General features: G+C 38.8%; 1 protein-coding gene across 2 annotated transcripts in view; it reads right to left on the minus strand.

Annotated features, from left to right (window-relative positions):
• The window catches only part of LOC118812063 (tyrosine-protein phosphatase non-receptor type 12-like), a 61806-nt gene that overhangs the window by 17705 nt on the left and 23571 nt on the right, over nucleotides 1-20530 (minus strand). For both annotated transcript variants that reach the window (XM_036576751.1, XM_036576752.1), the window contains exons 2-11: nucleotides 13778-13886; nucleotides 12450-12526; nucleotides 6607-6702; nucleotides 6229-6267; nucleotides 5848-5919; nucleotides 4811-4870; nucleotides 4526-4668; nucleotides 1184-1250; nucleotides 878-955; nucleotides 652-750 (exon numbers count right to left, since the gene is read on the minus strand). In XM_036576751.1, coding sequence (XP_036432644.1) covers nucleotides 652-750; nucleotides 878-955; nucleotides 1184-1250; nucleotides 4526-4668; nucleotides 4811-4870; nucleotides 5848-5919; nucleotides 6229-6267; nucleotides 6607-6702; nucleotides 12450-12526; nucleotides 13778-13886 — 840 coding nt within the window. The remainder of the gene's footprint in view (nucleotides 1-651; nucleotides 751-877; nucleotides 956-1183; nucleotides 1251-4525; nucleotides 4669-4810; nucleotides 4871-5847; nucleotides 5920-6228; nucleotides 6268-6606; nucleotides 6703-12449; nucleotides 12527-13777; nucleotides 13887-20530) is intronic.

The following is a 20530-nucleotide window of genomic DNA, read 5'->3' on the forward strand; positions in this document are numbered from 1 at the left end:
AGTGGTGGTTTGGATAGCATATAAAATGGCTATGTTTGTGTTGTAGAAATCTTGATTCCTGATTCCTTTCACCACCGCTGTCTAGAATGGAGCATTTCACATCAAACCACTCTGAATTACTTAACATCTCATCCACTGAATGATGCAGTTTAAGTAATTTTGAAAGGTTTCCCTTTAAATTGTAATCATAATATTGCAAAAATTACACTTTTTCCCCAAATCGTTCAGCCCTACACTGAAAGAGAGAGAGTGCATGTGTGAATGCATGGTCAGTAGTCGGACAGGGCGTGTTTACAGGACAGTGGCTGACTCTGTGTGTGTGTGTGTGTGTGTGTGTGTGTGGTGTGTGTGTGTGTGTTCCAGTGCCAGATGTGGGCTGATTCTCAGGCTCTAAGGGCATTATGGGAGCATTATGTCAGCGATCTTCTGCCTTGCAAACAGGAAGTAAGCCCCTGCTCTTGGCTCTGTGCCATCTGTCCCTTCTCTTTCACACACCCAGGTTTTTTGCCCCCTCTCTTCCCATGTGATATAAGGAGTTCTCTTTCTCTCTCTCTACTCTTTTCTGACCTGGAAGCAATCTCCATGCAGTAGGTGTAGGAGCTATTTGAGTCATGAGGCTGTGAGAGTGAATAGTGAGGAGTTGGAGCTCACCATGCCATCTGTTAGCTCTGAATTCGTGGGACTCTCCAACAGCAACAGCTGTTTCTCAAAAAGTTGGGCGATCGCTCGATGGACTAACTCGTACTGTTCCTGAGAGAGAGAGAGAGAGAGAGAGAGAGAGAGAGAGAGAGAGAGAGATATGAGCACATAGAGACCTTTTTTTAAAAAAAAAAAAAAGCACAAAGCTGTCCTGCATGTAAGGCTTCTGTCAGTTCACCTTGGTCTGAACTGCTGAGTGCCTCTGTGTCCGCATCTCCTGAATGAGCTGAAACACGTTAAAATCCTCCGGAATTCTCTGCAAGACATCACATTTAAGACTGAGTGAATGAGGCTAATAGAGCTAGGAAGACCAACAGATACAGATGGAGATAGAAAGAAACGAGACAGAGATAGAGAAAGGGATGAAGATAGAGAGAAAACAGAGATGGAGAGGGATAAATAGAGACAGAAACAAAGACAGAGAAAACAGAGAGACATAGAGAGACATAGTTAGATGAATATGGAGAGAGACTGAGGAAGTTACCCCAGCTTTCAGCAGATTCCACGTGTAATCAATGGCACAGATGGCACCTGTTCTCCCACATCCAGCACTGCAAATAGAAGAAAAAAAAAAAACAAAACATGCACTTAGATTCCAGTCTCACACGAGTGCAGAACGCATATATATGTACATCAAACATACATCACAACATTAGTGACGGTTCTGAAGATGTGCCCATTTCAAACTGTAGAGAACAGAGAATTCTGATCACGAATTCTGATGTTAAACGTGCTCGAGCCTCAGTACGAAATTCCAAGCTCTTCACATTTCACTACACACAAGGAGCCTAAGACTTCTGAAGAAACAAAGGTAGAACTCACTTGATAAAAGGAAAACCAAGTGATGAAAGATTTTTCAACATGATGTTTACAGCTGTTTATATTTTTTATACTCAACTGATTTGTACAATTGCTCAACCTCTTGATACTTATTTTTTTATTCTTTTTAATATTTTGCTCTACTGTTTTACATTTATTTTACTTGTTTTTGCACTTTGTTTTGCAGCAAATTTTGCAAAAGGAACAATTTATTTCAGCCGAACCACGAAAGGGGTGAACCATTGCACCTCAAAATAATGTAAAACTGCACTACTTTGAGCAAACCTGTTCCATTATTCATCAACTGTGGTTTCAAGCACAATTACTGAGAGTTAAGATGTCTCTAAACAGAATGAGGAGTTTCTCTCCTAAAATCTATTACAGTAACAAGCTCAGCAGAACAGACGATCTTAAAAGAATGAACAGTTCAGCGAAAACTCTAATTTACACAATTTTCCATTTATCCCAGATGTAATCAATCAGTCGAGATATGTTCGGTGTCCAAATTTTGTTGAATTTTCTAACTGAAGATATAAGTGCAACCTTAATGAAGACAAAGTTTGGACAACAAACATGTCTTGGCTGATTGATTTGAATGATTTTGATTGATTTTTCCTTAAACTACTCCTCATTCTACTCCATTAAACTACTCCTAAACTACTCCATTCATTACAGCAGACATTTCAAAGACATGCTATATTATTATAATTTGCTAATGTGTGCAATCCCGCTTATTTTATAATAAACATATAATGTTACCCTGCTGATGGCTCACAATGAAAAGGGCTTAGAATAAAATAAATCATCCACAAAAATAACATTATACCCTACATCAAGTTGAAGAGACAGTTTTAGGGGGCATACAGTTTCCCATACAAGACATCTTTAACTGAACTGTGACTGTGTTTGTGTGTGTTCACTCTGCAATAAGGTTATTGTGTGCCCTGAGACAATCCATATGGCTTCAACTGAGCTCATAACGACCTGCCTAAAGGTACTTCCTGAGTGTAATTAATTAAGGGCAGAGATCAAAGGGGCTGGAAAAGGCTGAGCTGGTAGTTTAGAGCTTCTTCCCCCTCTACACACACTCCCAATTCCGTCCCCTTCCCCCCGCCTACACACATAAGGGGGCACTGGGGGCCAGACATGATGTCACCACTCAGTCCCTGCCAACAGCCCCCTGTAGAGAACCATGGAAGATCAAGTCCCATACACGTTGTGTCCCCTCCATTCACAATCAACACCAGTACAATACAGAAGGTTAAAGGGTCCTGTTCTGTTCTCACATTCAACATCGTTTCATGACACACAGAAACCACTCAGTTAAGCAGAAATGCAAACAGTCATGGATGGTTGGTTAATCAGGCCGGCAAGATTTTCAGCTAAGAAGGCAATTCAGATCTATAATGATTCCACTCATCCTCTTCATTCAACATCTCACACTCGGTCATCAGGCTGCAGATTGAAAGCTGCAAAGGCTTGACTGTTGTGAAAGGTTTAGAAATTGCATTTTCTTATTATACTCTGATTTACTGTTGTGTATTTGTGTACAATTGTTGTTATATAGCAGAATAACAGCTGCTCACTGTTGATTCTAAATTTTACCGTTTCCATTTCCTACATATCCAGACACATCACCTCATCAGTAAATTCAGCTACTAGGTAAATCTATTGCTGACACAGGCGTTCAGATGTGCACACACAAAGCTCCAAAGAAAAGCACTGATCAACTGAATCCACTAGAATGGAACACTCTGGAACAGCCACACATAAGTCTAAAGGCCTCTGCACACTGGATGTGCTGGATCACGTCACGGAGTGCCCAAAATCCAAAGCCATTAAAAATAATGTAAGTACACAATTTTCACTGTTCAAACTCCCAGTTCCACTCAGTGTTTTGTCGTTACTACATCATTAAATTTATACAAGTGTTTTTATTTATTTATTTCATTAAATTTATATGAGAAGACAGCAGCAACAGTGGCGCTCGCAGAGCCACCGTTTGTACACAGTCCGTTAATAAAGTGACCTGACTGGTGAAATACAGCCATGGTGAGCTGCTTGGTTCATGGTTGTAGCGACAACCATGAACCAAGCAAAGGGGTTGAAGAGTTGAGCCAGGGAAGGAGAAATCTTTGGATAGGGGGAATAAAATGGAAAAATTTACCATCACCTCCTTATACCAAAGTCTGCTCTACTGCTCTCATCGTTTTAGTCACAGGTAGACAATTAGGCGAAGGATGAATTCTGAAGTTTTGCAATTCTGTTAAGAATGGTTCACTACGGACAACTGACTGACTGATAACTGACTTATGCAATCTAACTATTTATACTGAGATTTTTTATGCTTTAGCTAGTCAGTAAATGCTGTTAACAGCAGAATGTTAGCAGGGCTCACGTAACTTAAGTTTAAGTCAACACTGATTAACCACATCAAACATAGATATTTCACTATCACTCACTTTTGCCATCCTGACAATGTCTGAGGGTACAAAAGACATAATATCGTAGACCCTTCCACAGACGTAATAAATTATTCTAGTGATTTGAATGCCTTCAGCTCCTGCCGTGTGTTTGCTGATGCAGTATTTACAAAGTAATTATAGATGTCTGGATATGTTACTACAGGCAATAATGCACAAGCAGGACTCAAAGATAACCTGGCAATCTGGTACAGATCAACACCTCTGATCAAACTGGCTTTTTCTTGATATCTTTCATTGGAAGCCACAGCCCCCACTGACTGCTTATACACATCATACTGACAGAATGTCAACAACATGGTTGTGGGCTGCTTCTTCAGGGCTTTGCAAATATTCTCTATAGCAGCACTCAGCTACGTGCTGCTATGTGATTCTACATGATACTACGTAATGCTATGCGATGCTACACAATGTATCCAGTGTGTGATGGCCTTAAGGTCACAATGCCAAATGCCAAGTGTCAGGACGAGAGGACAATAAAGTGTTCTTAATCTAAACCACAGCCATCTGAGGGCAGAGTTTACCTGCAGTGCACACAGATAGGAACGTCATCATGCTCCTGGTACTCCCGCATCAGCGCAATCATATCTAATATGGAGTCAAAGGATGAGGGGACATCATGGTCAGGCCAGTTGATATAATGGAATTGTGTTATTCTACGAGCCTCCTAAACGAAGATATGAGAGAGAGAGAGTGGGAGAGAGAGAGAGAGAGAGAGAGAGAGAGAGAAGAGCAGTAACAGACAAGTTAACCTGCTGTCCCAACACATATTCTAGAATTAAAGAGTCTGATGGAGGCAGTAGACTCACGTTTTCAAACTCTACTGTTAGACCGCGAATAAAATAGTCAGTTCGTGGTTGTTCCGATTCCTGAAAAACAAAAAGGACAAATAGGCTGAGTGAATGAACAGATGTTTCTTTGAGAGGGAGGATGAAACGATGAGGGAGGGAGAGAGTTACAAGCCAGGTCCATGAGGTGCTTCACATTTATGAAGTGCAGCAAGAGGCTAACACAGTAAATTTGCACATTATCCTTCCTCCACTTACAAAATCTTATCACTAGTGGTCATTGGAGACACATTTGAGACACACGGGAATGTCAGGAGTAAACAGCTAAACATCCCGCTGCTTTTTTTTTAGATGTCATTTTTTAAGTAAAAAAATAATAAAACATTTAATCTGACCAGGCGTATTCAAACTTTTGCATATATACTGGGATACAAAGGAATGAGACCAAATGAAATGATTCTACTTTGCATTCTTTTGTAATTTAATGGAGTTACGTTTTTTCAGTACAAATTAGAATATCAGCACAACAACTGAAGCGAAAAGTAATCAAATATTTACATGAGGTTCAGTGTTAGTATTTGGTATGATGCCCCCTTTTGCTTTATTTACACTCATGGTAGCATGGACTTCATAAATTCCTCTGATTAGTCGTTCAAGTCTATCTAAAATTCCCAGACTTTCAATGAGATCTCAGACATTTGGATCCCACTGTATGATACTGAATAATATCATCCGCAACAACACATTCAGGGTTTTGCCACGCTGTGAAATACTGGCACTCCTGTGCTGTTCTACGGCGTAGCACATCCTCTCATGTATTACTGTGTAGTTACTGCACAGACTTTAAAGGAAAACAGTCATGAAAAAGCACAACTACCCTACAGTCCCACAGTGGAACAGAATAACACAAGAACAATAGAATGAGACGGATACATGAGGAGAGAGGGCAAACTATCATAGGGGTTTGGCTGGCACTGTCGTAATAAGTGTGTCTATGGCAGGCTGGCTGCTAAAGGGTGAAGCATTTTGGGATATGTAGTCAGGAAGCGATGACTCACACAGGAGATCCTGAAGGGGCCAAAGGACATGGGCTCATCTCCGAACTGGGGGTAGTACCGCTCGCATTTTTTCTGCAGACAGGAAACAGATGTTTTTATTTAAAGCTAATACCACCAGCTGTGATGACATGGATGGCTGCTCGCTACCAGAACGGGTGTGTTACGTAAAAAGCCTTATCAAACAGTTTGTGACTAAATCAGCCCGAACCACATAATCCACATTAAAGCTTGTGAAACTCGGTGAGCTCCTGGTGGAAAAGGAGTTAACTCTCACAATCTCCGCTGATTAAAGAAAAAAAACTCAGTACTAAGCAAAGCAATACTCTTACAATTAACACTCTAATGAGTACATGTAAAATGAGTCGGAACATTCACTCTTACCCTGCCCATCTCAAACTCTCGACACGCCATTACAATCACCTACAGAGAAAAAAAAAAAGCCTATTAACACATTTTAAATCTACAAGTATTAAGGTATATCTAAACAACACTATTCAAGAAAAAATGTCACAAACGTTTGTTCTGATGTGGCTTAACTGCCCAAAGTAAACATCATGAACACACTGTCACAGTGAAATTAGAATAAGATACTGCTCATCACTTACAGTACATGCAAATAGACACAAATAGTGTGGTTATGTTGGAAAGACAGTGGCAGGCTATTGAACAGCAAAAACGCTGTGTGGGCACATTAGCTCACAGACTTCACGCACACATACAGCCTCCAACTCATTGTTTGATGAGACTGAAACCACTCACAGCAACATTGTATTCCCAGATCATCCTCCAGAAGTCGATGACTGTGTTGGGCAGCGGGCCCTGTGTGGCAATGTAGGCCTCAAGCCCGTCTATTCCCTGTACACAAACCACAAGAAGAAATTACGTGACATGGGACACAGACATGGGAACATAAACGTTAATGGATAAAACTGGTAAAATGGTAGAAATCTGAGCAAAACATTAGTATTGTGATTACATTACTACATATTAGGATTGGAATACCTGGAGCAATATGGGGAAAAATGTAATATCATGATAAGTCAACAGGTTTTCATGATACACAATAAATCACTATTTATACATTTTCTGACATCTGATCAGTTGGAAAAGACAAAATAGTGCCATTTTCAAAAAATACAAATAGACAAAAATGAATAGAATGATGTGTCGACATTTCACATCACTGCTCTGCACTACCTCCATTTAAGCAGGTCTAATTATCCTCTCTTTGTAGTGAAACTTGCAGTTGGGAAGTATTTTCTGAGTACCGACATTTTACAACATACTATATTAGCGAATCAGAATTAAACACTTTTAAAGCCTTGTAAGATTACAAAAATACCCTGATTCATCAAAATGTCCATTGAAACACTTATCTGGAACTGTGATTGGTCAAGATGCTCACAGCACACAGTGAAAAATTGACTGGATAGAGTGTAAATAGTCATGATAAGTACATTTGATGCAATATAGAATTGAGCAATCAATCTATTGTGGAGTCCAATCACACAGTTAAGCAATACAAGTAGAGAGCCTGTAATCAGTGACCAGTGTGTAGTAACTATATAATAAGTATGCCATTGACACTGATATCTTATTGATATAATCTTATTCTTTTATTTCTCCAATTGTAGGTACAATTTCTTCCTTTTTCATTGTACTCATACAGTTGAAAAGATTTTCAATACATTTTCTAAATACTGAACTGCTGTTTTGCATTTTGTCTAAGCTGTTTGTAAACCTCAGAAAAACTTACAGCAGTTCATGAAAATGCCTTTAAGTATTGTGATGTTATGTTTTTGCCACTCTTAAATACAACCGTATGCAAACATTTACACACTTGGAATGAATGACTTTCTAAGTGTAAGTAAGTTAATACATTCTCTACAGCAGTGTCTCCCTACCCTGGTCCTGGAGCACCGCCTGCCCTGCACATTTTCATGTTTCCTCTGTTCCCAACACACCTGATCCATCTAAACAGCTTATTAAGAAGCCCTTCACAACTTAAAAGGGAGTGTTGGGAACAGGGAAAACACTAAAGGGTGCAGGGCAGGGGGTACTCCAGGACCAGGGCTGGGAACCTGTACTGTACAGTAAGCAAACTTAAATGTTACAGCACAATTTCTGCTTCTTTGCTGAATTTAACGTGTAGAGGGAAACTAAAAGATATGAAAATGTGCCATAACCTTTTTGCAAGACACATTATGTTTAATCATGTTAAATTTAGCACATTAACAATAATTGTGTATTAAAATGTGCAGAAGTGCGTTCTCCATAGAGAATGTTAACTTATTTTCACTTAGAAACATGTAATCTCACCAGATGTTCCTAAACTTTTGAATTCAACTGTACAAGCACCAAAGCATAACACATTTTTCACATATTTATCTTACACAGATGTGCTCTGCTTCAAATTTACAGCGTAAAAAAACAAAGCAGAAGTCTGAGCCTGAGAGAGAGCCCATGAGCTACTCTCTCAAATCCACGTTACTGCACAGACGGAACAAAGACAGGAAGTTTAAAAAAAAAAGAAAAAGAAACAAAAAGCCTAAGACACTGGGGTTACTCAAGTGAATCTACGAGGGGCCACAGTCTCTATATGTGTGCTTTGACCTCAACATCTGATTTGACTAAGGATCTGTTCATTGGTAGAGAGGTGAGCTCACAGAAATCAAGTGAAATTGTAGAACAAACACTACTGACCTTACCGAGTACCAAGGAAGCAGACCGCCCGCGAAACGGCACTTTATCTGTGCTTATCATGTCTGTCTGCAACACGGCTACAAACACAATATCTCAGACATCGAGACTTCCTGTCTAATCATGAGTCAAATAATCACTGACCCACCAGTATGTACTGCGAATGAAAAATGACGGCAGGTGTTTGTAACACAGGAATATACACATTATACAGTATTCAAAAGTGAAAGCTGGCACAAGATGAAAAGCCAAAAAAAGTGTGCATGCATGCCAGTACTGAGCAGCTGCTAACCGGCTGATTTTTGAGATACTATGTTCAACAGTAGAATGATAACCAATCTCAGTCTTACAACTGACTGCATGTTAAGGCATTTTTTCCACTAGGCAGTACAGCCCAGTATCTGAACCTAGAATTATCCAGGACTCTACAGTAAGCTTTCTGCCAAGAGCACTGGCATTCCTGATTTGAAATAAACAGGAACACACAGAAAATCCATGAGCACAAACTTAATATGAACTTCTTTATTCCCTCTTTTTTCTTTATTTCTCCTGTCAGTCAGAGATGATGTTTACTTCAGCAATAGGGGTTAAAGATTACCTGAACAATATTAGGAACTTTTTTCAGTCATTCAGTGTTTATTCTGTTCTTTTCTTGCAGTTTTGATTTCATTTGTGTTCATGTCTTTTGTCTAATCAATAGAAAGTATGTCATTGTACTATGTGCCATTTCCTAGTAGTAGCCATACTGGCTACTAATGCTGGTCAGTGCATTGCAAATACAGTTCTGGCTGTTTCTCTGATGCCACTGCGAGATGTACATTCACTGCAGTGAGACCACAGCAAAGGCAAAAGACCCAAATCAGCAGTTCTTAGCTAACCCATGTAAGTTTATTATGTATTAGGTTAGTAAAGTTCTTGTGATATGCGTAATGAGCCAACTGGCAAATTTTCCCATCATGACCTGCAAATATAGCACCATTCAAGGCTAGTGACACGCATCATTGAAGGAAAAATTTGGACGTTTGTATTCACACATAATACGTACGCACAATGAAGTGGTAGGTTAGTCAGGTCAAAATCTGTTCATATGCAAGCACAATCAAAAATTGGTTACAGTTATTTAAAAAGAAGTAGCAAATGTGCGCATTTTGCTCAGACTGTAAAACCCTGCTCCATGCCCTGACGGAGTATCTGTGTTCATTTCCCATTGCATAACAGAACCACCAAACTAGGAGTTCTCTTAACTTGTGTGGACATATGATTTGTCATGTGAATCTATCTTTAACAGTAAACACAAATGACAGTTATCAACAGTGGAGGAGCTTCAAGTTCTGATTTACCTTTTACTCTACATTTGATTTATGTATGAGTCACAGACTTTAAAGTCTGGCTAGATAGCTTTTTTTTGAGGGGGGAGTTTATTTTTTATCTCACTCCAGTCACACTGTGTGACGATTCTGTGACGACTGCATTTGATCAGTGTTTTGCGCCATTAGTAACTCCACCCAATAGGTTCTGGCTCAGAACTCTTGGTACCCCAGGCAAGAAGGGTTACCAATTTCAGCAAGGGTACTCTCAGTTAGGGTCCAGTTCACATTTCAGCAGAAATGATAAAATGTATAATCACAGACTTGCAACCATACTTGTATATTGCCTGGTAGAAAAAAGGTAAGATTATTTGGTGAAAAAGGTAAAAATCAATGAATGAAATAGTTTGTGACTCCTTCCTTGTCATTACAAAAGAAACAGTAAATCATTTCTGAGGCCACGACTGCACTGTAGTGCCGACTGAACTGCAGTTATTTAAACATGAATGTGAGCTGTCCAAAAGTATAACAGATCCTAGTTGTGTCTGAGTAGCATATAGTTTATGAAGAACTGCACATTCAGATTCAAGGACAAATTTTGAATTAGAAATTCTATTAAAGGGGCTCTCTGGCCAAAATTAAAAATGTAACAATAACCACATCTGTTGTGAACATGCCTATTTGCTTCCTATTGCGATGTTACAGTAATCTATAGGGTGAGAGTTTTTTTAGTTTTAAAGACTAGGAAAAAACCCCCTTCTGATGATGCATCTTGAAGGTGGGAGAAATTTGAGGAAGTCGATCTACCATCAATATTCATCAGCCTCTAAATCAGTGGCTACGCTAGCAATCAGGACTTCCTCATCACAGCAGAGAGGATTCCCAATGGCTGTATGACGTATTTGTGTGAGAGAACATTGAATTCTGTCAAACCAACAAGGCTGAGGGATCCAGTACTGCCCCACAGAATATTACCTAACAAGACCAATAACACATGAAATACTAGTTTTAGGCTGGAATGTGCCTTTAGGCATACAGCGTTCAGCTATTAAGTTCTTAGCTAGCATGTGAGCTAGCTGGTTTAAAGTCTTACTACACAGTGAAGCTGCACCCACAGGCCTGAAAACATCTCTGTATCTGTAGGCCCTGTCCTGCTACCTGTGCACTTGTTGTACATGCCTTAAGGCACAGAACTACTGCCACATTTACATAGATGAGTCAGATGGATTTGCACTCTCTGACTTCTTTCCTGTTTTCTCTACACATGGTGGAACTTTTTTATCTCTTTTGTCTATAAAACAGTGATAGAACTCATCTTTTATGAAGTACACTGTATTGTGGCAGTTTCTGATACTAAACACAGGTCTGCATCTTTTTCAAATTGTGGTTTAAGTCCTCAACAAACAGTAGACTGGCGCTACAATGGTCAAACAGCTCTCAGGTTTTCACAGCTTTGAGTCATTCCTCAGCTGCACTCGTTTCCCCTCAGTGAACCTAATTGGAATGCACTGCTTGTGCCCACTGTTTGTTTGCTGTAATCATGATAGAATTTGCTGATCTGGCTACATAGATTTCTGTGTTGTGATTCTTCACAAAGTCTGTGTTATTCAAGCCCATTCTAAATATACATGCTGCTTCTCCTATCTTATACTGGCCTGGGCAATATATATCCATGATGATTTGGAAATCGGCATGGTAACGGGCATGGTAATGAGCATGGTAAGTCACTTTAGCAAAATGAAAAGCAATAATACACCACGTAAAGTGGCCCGATGGCACAGTGGATAAGACCCTCACTATAGACATAGAAGACCTGGGTTCAATTCCCCTGTTCAGGCAGAAATTCAGGCAAAAACTGTAACACTGCACTTGACTATTACAGTAAGTTGCTCTGGATAAGCATGTCTGCTAAAAATGTAGCTGTACTGAGAGAAGGAGACCAGGTGGGCACAGATTTAGGAAAAGAAAAAAAAAAAAGGAGCCACGCCACTACAGGCAGCATGCTCTGCAATAAAAAACAAATATAACTGAATACCATTCCTCCACATGCTCATTTAATGAAAAATAGGCCTTTCAAAATCAGATTAACAGATCATTTCGAAATGGATTTTTTGTTCTTACTGCGCATAATATTTTACATCTACTTGGCAACCGTTTGTTTATTCCAAATTATGGTTGTTCCGACAGAAAAAAAAGAAAAAAAAAAGAAAAATCACCCCGTTAGGTCATTTCAGACAGAAAGTATGAATATTCATGCCCAAAAGACAGAAAAATGCCAAGATAAACATTTTTTACCATATTGCCCAGCCCTACATGCAAGCAGGCTGAACACCTGTGTTGTAGTTTCTAAACAGTGAAACACAATTTTAAGCAATTAAAAATTATATTTTTATACATTACTGTACAACTTCAGTCAAACACGCACGGGTGTGAACATGATAGAGTCACTATATTTGCAGTGCGTTTCAGTAAACTGATTAACTATTATCTCCACATCCGCTTCTACCTCCCTCCTCTCGCCCGCCCGCCCACACACACACACACACTAACACACATACACACACATACAGCGATAGCCACAAAAATGCTTTGTACCTTGATGAAGTTTGCATTGATGTAATCCGTGTCCTGATTGGATGTTTTTAACGTGACTTTCACTCGACTGTGGTCAACTGAAGGATGAGAAAGACAAGACTGAGAAAGTGCAACGGGCCGAAAGCACATTTAGTCCATGCAGTGTATTCCATCTGAGACACCACACAGACACCATTTTATATACAGCTGCATGCAAAACTGTGCACAACCCTGGTCAAATTATGTTTTATTGATTTTCTAAGTAAAAATAAGCTAATATCCTCCACAGGAAACAATTTTCAACAAATCTTACAGCATAATTTCTATTTATTTACTGATTTTAACATACTGGAAAATAGTATAACATATCAAAATGTGCCATTATTACATGCGACATAATCTGTTTTTTCTCCCAATATGTTAAATTCAGCAAATAAACAATTGTTCATTAAAATGCACAGAACTGTGAACTTCTTTCACACATCAAATCAACAAAACCAGGAGAGTCCACACTTCTGCGTATGACTGCAAAAGACAATATAAAATAAAATGGAACGTTGCAAAAGGTTTTTTAGAAAACTGTGCATGAAACACAGAAAGAGAGCAAAAGAGTATGTAAAACTGGGTGATCCCACTGTGTAAAGCCTTTGTGTTCTACAAAGCATTGTACATCAATAGGCCTGTTCACGCAAATGTAAAGTGGGATCAATTGCTGTTAGTAGACTGATAGTAGGTATTGTTGATGTGGGTCACTCTACTTTTGTAGTTGCAGCATCAATGATGTGGTAGTATATGAGCTGGTTTAAAGTGCAGTAATGGGTATTGATTAAACACTCAACAGCAAACAGATCTGAGCTATGGCAGCATGCCGTGGCAACACATACAAGCAAATCCATGTCAGTGCTGATCTACTGCCAGAAGTTTTTGATCATCCAATTGTCATACAGTCACAGTCAGATAAAAACTTCGTAACTTTTTGTAAAAGGAATAAACTTGAAAACTGCAGCTGCCCTTTATGTTGTGTGAGCAGTTCATGATGAATGGACCAATAGAAACGATAAAAAATGACCTGGAATAAAAACACATTATATTAACTTGTGTAAAAACTTAACGTTTTCCCCTTCTAGTGTAAAGTTACCCTTTTAAATATCTTCACTAAAGCTAAAATTGGGGTCACTTAATGAATACCATTATTTGTAGAATTAAAAGCTGATTGTAGCTTGACAGTAGCTACACTGACACTGACTTGTGTACAAGAAAAACCAAACATCAGTGTCATGAACATGATTCACTTGAGTTTATACCACAACCTGGTCATTAAAAGGCGTGATGCACTGTTTATTACTTACATGGCAGTATATCTTTATATCTGTTCTTTTTCACATTCTCTTCTTTCTCGCCGACGTTGGTGGGGTAGATTTTATCTGTTCTGTATTTGGTTGATAATCTCCGTAATCGCTGTAGACAGAGAGTAAAACAGCATTAACAGAAGGCAGTGTTTTTGCATTCTTGTTTAATCTTTGTATAGGAAGCATAAGTGGAGCAATATGTAACAGTAGGAATCAACGTGGAGAGAAGAGACGATAATGATTGTGTTTCAGACAGAGAGGGTGATGGGGATGAAATTGCTGCCCTGGGGCTTCTCTCTTTACTCTAGGTGTCCCTAGAGTAAACAGACTGCATCCTGGCATCTTAAAAGACAAACTAAACGCTATGGGAGTACAACAAGAGCCAAAGCTACCTTCACCGCCACCTCCACCACGAGTCCATCCAGACACTTCAGCTCAGCATGAACAGAAAGACCTTGTCTCAGCATATCCTCATGCTGCTGAGAGACCTACCAAATCTTCTCAACAGACGAAAAAGGCATTTTTCCAACAAAGTCCACACAATTATGGCCGCCAGTGTGGAGGAGAGGAGGCTTTCAGGGGCCCTGCCACTAATGGGGCCCAAGAGGCTAAGCACTGTGCTCAGAACGCATGAAAGTGGAATATTATACACACACACACTTCACAATCATGCAACTACTTTTTATCTCCTTCCTGTTGACTCATGATGTCTTAACTTGCTAAACAAATGTGTTCATTATGCCTCAACACTTACATATCCCAGATTATTTACTGTTATTTATACTAGTGAGTAAGTTTACACAGCCAGATACAGTTCATGACTGAGGTAGCTAAAACAAACATTTGTTCATACCGTAAGGCTGTCCCATGTAATTTGGTTTTTACTGAATTTAACAGCTTGGCATAACTATGATCGCTACTGTTGCTAAATGTATTCAAAAGGCACACATTTGAAATGAGCTAGCTCAAAGTGTTCGTAGATGCAGCTTGATCAGTTCAAATGATGAAATTGGTTAGTTATGTTAGATAAGATGAACAGGGTTTGCAATAGTTTGAGAACCATGTTTCCAAATCTGACTGGATGGCAATGAACATTTGAGCCATTTCAAACATTTTCTGGATAAGCCATATTTTCCGTATTGTCTCCATCTCCAGTCTCTCAAAACAGTAGAAGATAGGAATGGTTCTTGACCAGATGGGTCATCATTGTTTGGAACAACTTATTCACCTGTGTGGCTTTAGTGTGACGTTCTTTTGATATAATTTCAATGTCGAAACTGGCAAATAATGAACGCTAAAACAGCCACATAAATGAAAAGACAGAAACATAGTAGGCTAACTGTTTTAATCACATTTTTGTGATATCAGTGCTGCAAATACTAAATAAAGAGATACTGACTCCAACAGAATTTTTCAGAGGCCCAGCCATGTCTTTGTGCAGGCCTGCTATATGCTATACATGCTATAAAGGCCGACAAGGATCAATGTCCGGCTAGCAGCTCTAAGCACACTCTTGCCCTTCTGCACCCTCACCGACCAGGCTGTGGTCTTGCTCAAGCCTTTCTCCATCTTCACCTGGCCAAGTAGTTTCCTCTCTTAGATCCACATTAAATCCTCAGATTCAACTGCGATTGCCTAAGTAAGGGCTGAAAATGGTGGTGTCCAGCTCTGGTCATGGAGTGCAAGAATCCAGTGCAGTGCTCAAACACCACTACTAAACCTGGTACAAGACTTCAGAGTAACATCAGGTGTTTGATCAGGAAAATCACCAATCTATACTAAACTAAGAGCCTTCAAGAGCAGAGCTGCACATCTGTGCCTTAAAATAGCATGATGAGCAGAGATTCATTACTGCTGAGGCTGTGTTGCATCTGAAATAACAGCAGTACCACTAATAAAGACTAGTAAAGCCATAACAGAAGCTCAGACAGATCCCCCCTGCACAATAAACAGAACTCACAATGGAACAGAACAGTAGTATCCATTACTTATGGGATTTAAACAGTTAAATACAGAAAACTAGCCTCAAATTGTGGATCTTCAGAAGAGAATGTATACATACTTCTTACCAAACTGGGCTTGTGTGTCTCTCAGTCTCTCTCTCTCTCTAAATATCATTCCCTTTCTCTGTCTCCTCTCTGAGAAAAATGGCGTGGGCGGGCTGGTTTCCGAGGGCCTGTGCAAAAGCTTTGCCTCTTCTGTTAGAGAACTAAACGTGCCGCAGCTTAAACAGTGAACAAAGTGCCACAAGTTTTCTCTCACATGTAAGAAAGAAAAGAGGCACCACTGTGGACCAGTCATGATTTCAGCGGAGCCTCTTCTCCACTCTTTCTAGAATCTTCCAACCTGATGTACCACGTTTGGGCCCAGTGACTTTATAAGTAACTACACAGCTCTATAACTAACCCTGAGTAACCCTGAGACTGTGTCCCTGAACTGTACCTCTTCAAAATCTACAAAATAGCTTCCCAAAACATGCTACCAAATAATACAAGAACTCCAACACTTGACTACCATTTTTGTAGTAAAGGGGGCATACACTATATTACAGCAGTCTAAACACTCTTTATAACTTCAATTTAAATGGGTATAGCTAATCCACTGTAGGCTAAATATACTGATGTATATATATGTATTGATTTCCAAGACATCACAAAAATCATCAATTCAAACTAAGCTGTTTTTCCATATACAGATGGTACGGACTGGGAATTAAACAGGATGTTACGTTATAGTGTTTACATACTACATAAAACTCAGTTTAAAAATAATAGGAAAATTATTTTTCTATGATGTGGCCACTTTAAAACACCGTGGTAGCATTTCAAAACAGAACGCTGCTTCAGCCACCTACGTATCCAAGCATAGTGTAATAGTGTAAAGAACTGCACTAATCAATGCTCAGTGTTAATTATTCTGGTCTGTGGGGGTAGGAGAAGAGAAGAGAGAACAATAATGTCTTGGATGGGGGGTGTTGAGGACTCTGTGTGTTCCTCCAGCCTGAGCACTTGCTGGAAAACAGCACCCTCTCAGGCATACAGTAATTACATTACAGCTATTCTGGTCTCATGTGAATTAAATTTTCATCAGCGCAGTGACTTTGTGCAGTACAAGACCAGAGGGGGTCAGGGCCAAGAAAACACACACACACACACACACACACACACACACACACACACACACACACACACACACACACGAAATGAACATCTCTTCACAGCACCAAGAGAAACAAGCTATTCACATTTCAGACGGTCGATTTAGGAGGCTCTCAAGAGCGGTGGGTTAGATATTTCCACAGCAGATATACTGTGGCTACGCTGTTGTAACTTCCCTTGTGGTTGATTTTTTTTCGTTGTCATTTTTACAGTAAGCAGAAATACAATAGTAGTTTTCACCTACTGAAAATAGACTAAAATGATATTGGCAAATGAGCAATCATATATTTAACTAATCTACATCAATTAATTGAATAATCTGAGGCAAGTAGGACATTAAAGGAACAATAAAAACCATGCATGGACTTTCAGAAACAAGTAAGAATCTACAGGGAACACCATTTAAAAAGCTATTTATCTGAGCAGTAACCACTTATTTGCTCAGAAAAAAACTAATAGGAAATATATACAAATAATATTAATAAAAATAGTAACATTATGTTTGTCAGAGTGTTAAGAGTATTCACAAATCTCTTCACGAGGACGTCCAGTACATACGGTTACCATCCGATCATATTTTAGTGCATCTATTAATATATTTAAAATAAAAATTGATTTAAAATATAAAATTGATTAAAAAAATGTTTAACTTTGCAGAGACCAAATTTTGTTTTATTTTTCCCCAATATGTTAAATTCAGACAATAAACAGTGATTGTGCAGATGATGTAGATGATTATGTAGATGATGAGAACTTTTGCATATGACTGTGTGTGTATGTATATACATGTGTATAAGCAATCACTTTCGATTAATTTGTACTTTTTATTTCAAGACAGAAATAACTGACAGAATAATTTTGACAGAAACTGTAATCAGGCAATCAAACTTAATCATGTAATCTTAAAGATTATTATTAAAAGTATCATTAAAATCAACATTCATAACTGCCAGTGCCCTCATTTCCTCTTTCTCATTGCTATGCAGCACAGTAGTCAACTGGGGATTTAGTCTCACAGTCAGCATTCACTTCCAAGTGCAATGACCTGCTCAACAATGCAAAATGAAAAACTAATAAACATCGTTCAAAATGGAAAAACAACCTCGAATCACTTGAACACTACGGTATCTGTGAGATTTCAGCTCACTCTCTCCATACTAATATTTCACAAAGCTGGACTTCTCACTTAGTGAAAAAAGTCAGGCCAAAAGTTAAATTGCCCAACAGAAGTGACCCGCACCACTTCTCACTGGACAGTCTTTTGGCTTTATTTTTATCTAACTCTGTGAAAAAACCTGCCTTATGAAATAGGTCTTATGTCCTGTTACTAGATGTACCTGACGCTAAGGCAAAGTTATTTATATCCTCTGACACTAAATCAATCTCATTTGAGTCTACTGCTGTTGTGTAATGAGTGTGTCTCCTTAGAGTTTGAACAGCTGATTACATCACAAAATAAAGTGAGAGACCATTATATCAATTAACTGGTTAACCCTTTAAACTGCAGGCACATTACTCAACTAGTGATAAGATAATAAACAAGCTACCCATCTTAGCACTAGCATAGATTGCTTATAGTTTGTTTAATGGCCTCATGACTGCATTAATATAGCAAATGATGCTAGTGATGTCCAATTTTTTGTTTTTATATTTATTATTCAGTTATTAATCCCAAATGTATAACTCAGCACCTCCTATATATATATATATATATATATGTATGTATGTAGTGGTGCTAATTGAAGTACTGATACAATTGTTTGATATGTGAAGTTTGTGTATGTGTGTGTGTGAATAATATATGAATATTAATAGTTCCTATTACCAAAAAAAATATAATAATAATAATAATAATAATAATAATAATAATAACAACAACAACAACAACAAAACAACAACAACAAAATAACAATAATAATAATAATAAAATACAAATATACATAATTAATTCTTAAATGACCATTTTCTACCTCTCTTTATACCTTTGAATTAAACATGCTTTCTTTGTTACTTAACAGTAAAAACTGTTACGTAAATGAGTTCTGTTCTGATTGGTTCTCCTGTATTGTGCTTCTTTCAAAAGCACTGAAACACTCCTTAGCACTTCAGTATGAATGGACAGAGCTAAACAGCTGTAGGCTGAGCAGGTGGATATGCAAATTCATAGGTTCTTGTGACATCACCGAAACAATTCAAAATGGGCTGTTTTTGCAGCTTAGTTTCTGTACGTACACAGCATGGACTGGGTGGTGAATGTTACATTTTGAAATGTTACCATTGTTTACATACTACTTTAAGCTCTTCAAAACCTTTTCCATGATATGGGCCCTTTCGTCCATTAAACCAAACACGTGAAAACAATGTTTTAAAAAATGCCTGCAATGAGGAAGACAGAAAATACAGAATAAGCTGTTCTTGTCTAGTGAACATTTCACTTCAGGAGGATGTGCCTATTGTCTGTCTCTCACTCTCTCAATCACTGACTCAGAAGGACGTGCTTTAATAGCGTTCTCTTCCGCGGTTACGTAAACGCTGTCGCACACAATGGAGACACAATCCGGAGCGGGAGGCATTTCACAAGAGGAAATAAAGCAGGAACCTGCAAGAGACTCTCCCTCGGCCTGTCTGTACCAATACTCAGCCCAGGCAAAGAGAGTGCATTGCTGGGAGAGATGAACACCAAGACTTTTTAATCCCTTAATCCATAAGGGTCTGTACGTGGGCCCTGTATCTCAGCTCTTCTCCCCCATAACTACAAAACCTGCATATTAGTTTCACAGTACTTACTGAACAATTCTTAGCAGCCACTGAATGAGTTTAGATTAACAACTGAACAACAAGCTTTAGACTTCACGGTGTTAAGAAAACACCCGATACAGTAAATCAGTAAATAGATTCTTTTGTCCTGCTTTAAAGGATTTGTATCCTAGAAAACCACATTTCTCTCGCATAAAAGAGTTTGATACAATAAGTAAATATTGTTCAAATTTCAAAATTCCCCAGTCAATATAATCCATATACGCAAACTAAGCTACAAACACAGCTCATTTTGGATTCAGTGTTTTTACGATGTCACAAAAACAAACATATCTACATATATTCACCTATTCATTCTACAGCAGTTTAGCTCCGCCCATTCACACTGAAGTTAAAGAGTGTTTAGCCCGGCCTGCTTTCTGAATGAGGCACCATAAAGTTCAGCCAATCAGCACAGAGGTCATTTGCGTACATCAGTCATAAAGGCACAGTAACAAAAACAGCCTGTTTAATTCTGGGGGATGAAGAGATTCATGTAAAAATGAATGACAATTTTTGGTAGAAAACCACATAAAATGTTATAGGTGGGCTTAAAATAAAATACAAGAAAAATGTAGGGTATGGGCTTTTTAACCATATTTACACACTTTTAAATCATTTAGGCCTAAGAGCAGAAACCTGCTGAAGGAGTAAGGTCTCTCTCTCTCTCCCGCCCTCAGGCTGCCCACGTAACACAGGAAGCTGTGGTGCTGGTTTGTGTGTGGGAGCTGGTAGGGCAGAAGTGTGTGTGTGTGCACATATGTGTATGTGTCTGTATATGAGAGAGGGGGAGAGAGGG

Source organism: Colossoma macropomum, unplaced genomic scaffold, assembly GCF_904425465.1.
Source record: "Colossoma macropomum unplaced genomic scaffold, Colossoma_macropomum, whole genome shotgun sequence".
Lineage (NCBI taxonomy): Eukaryota > Metazoa > Chordata > Actinopteri > Characiformes > Serrasalmidae > Colossoma > Colossoma macropomum.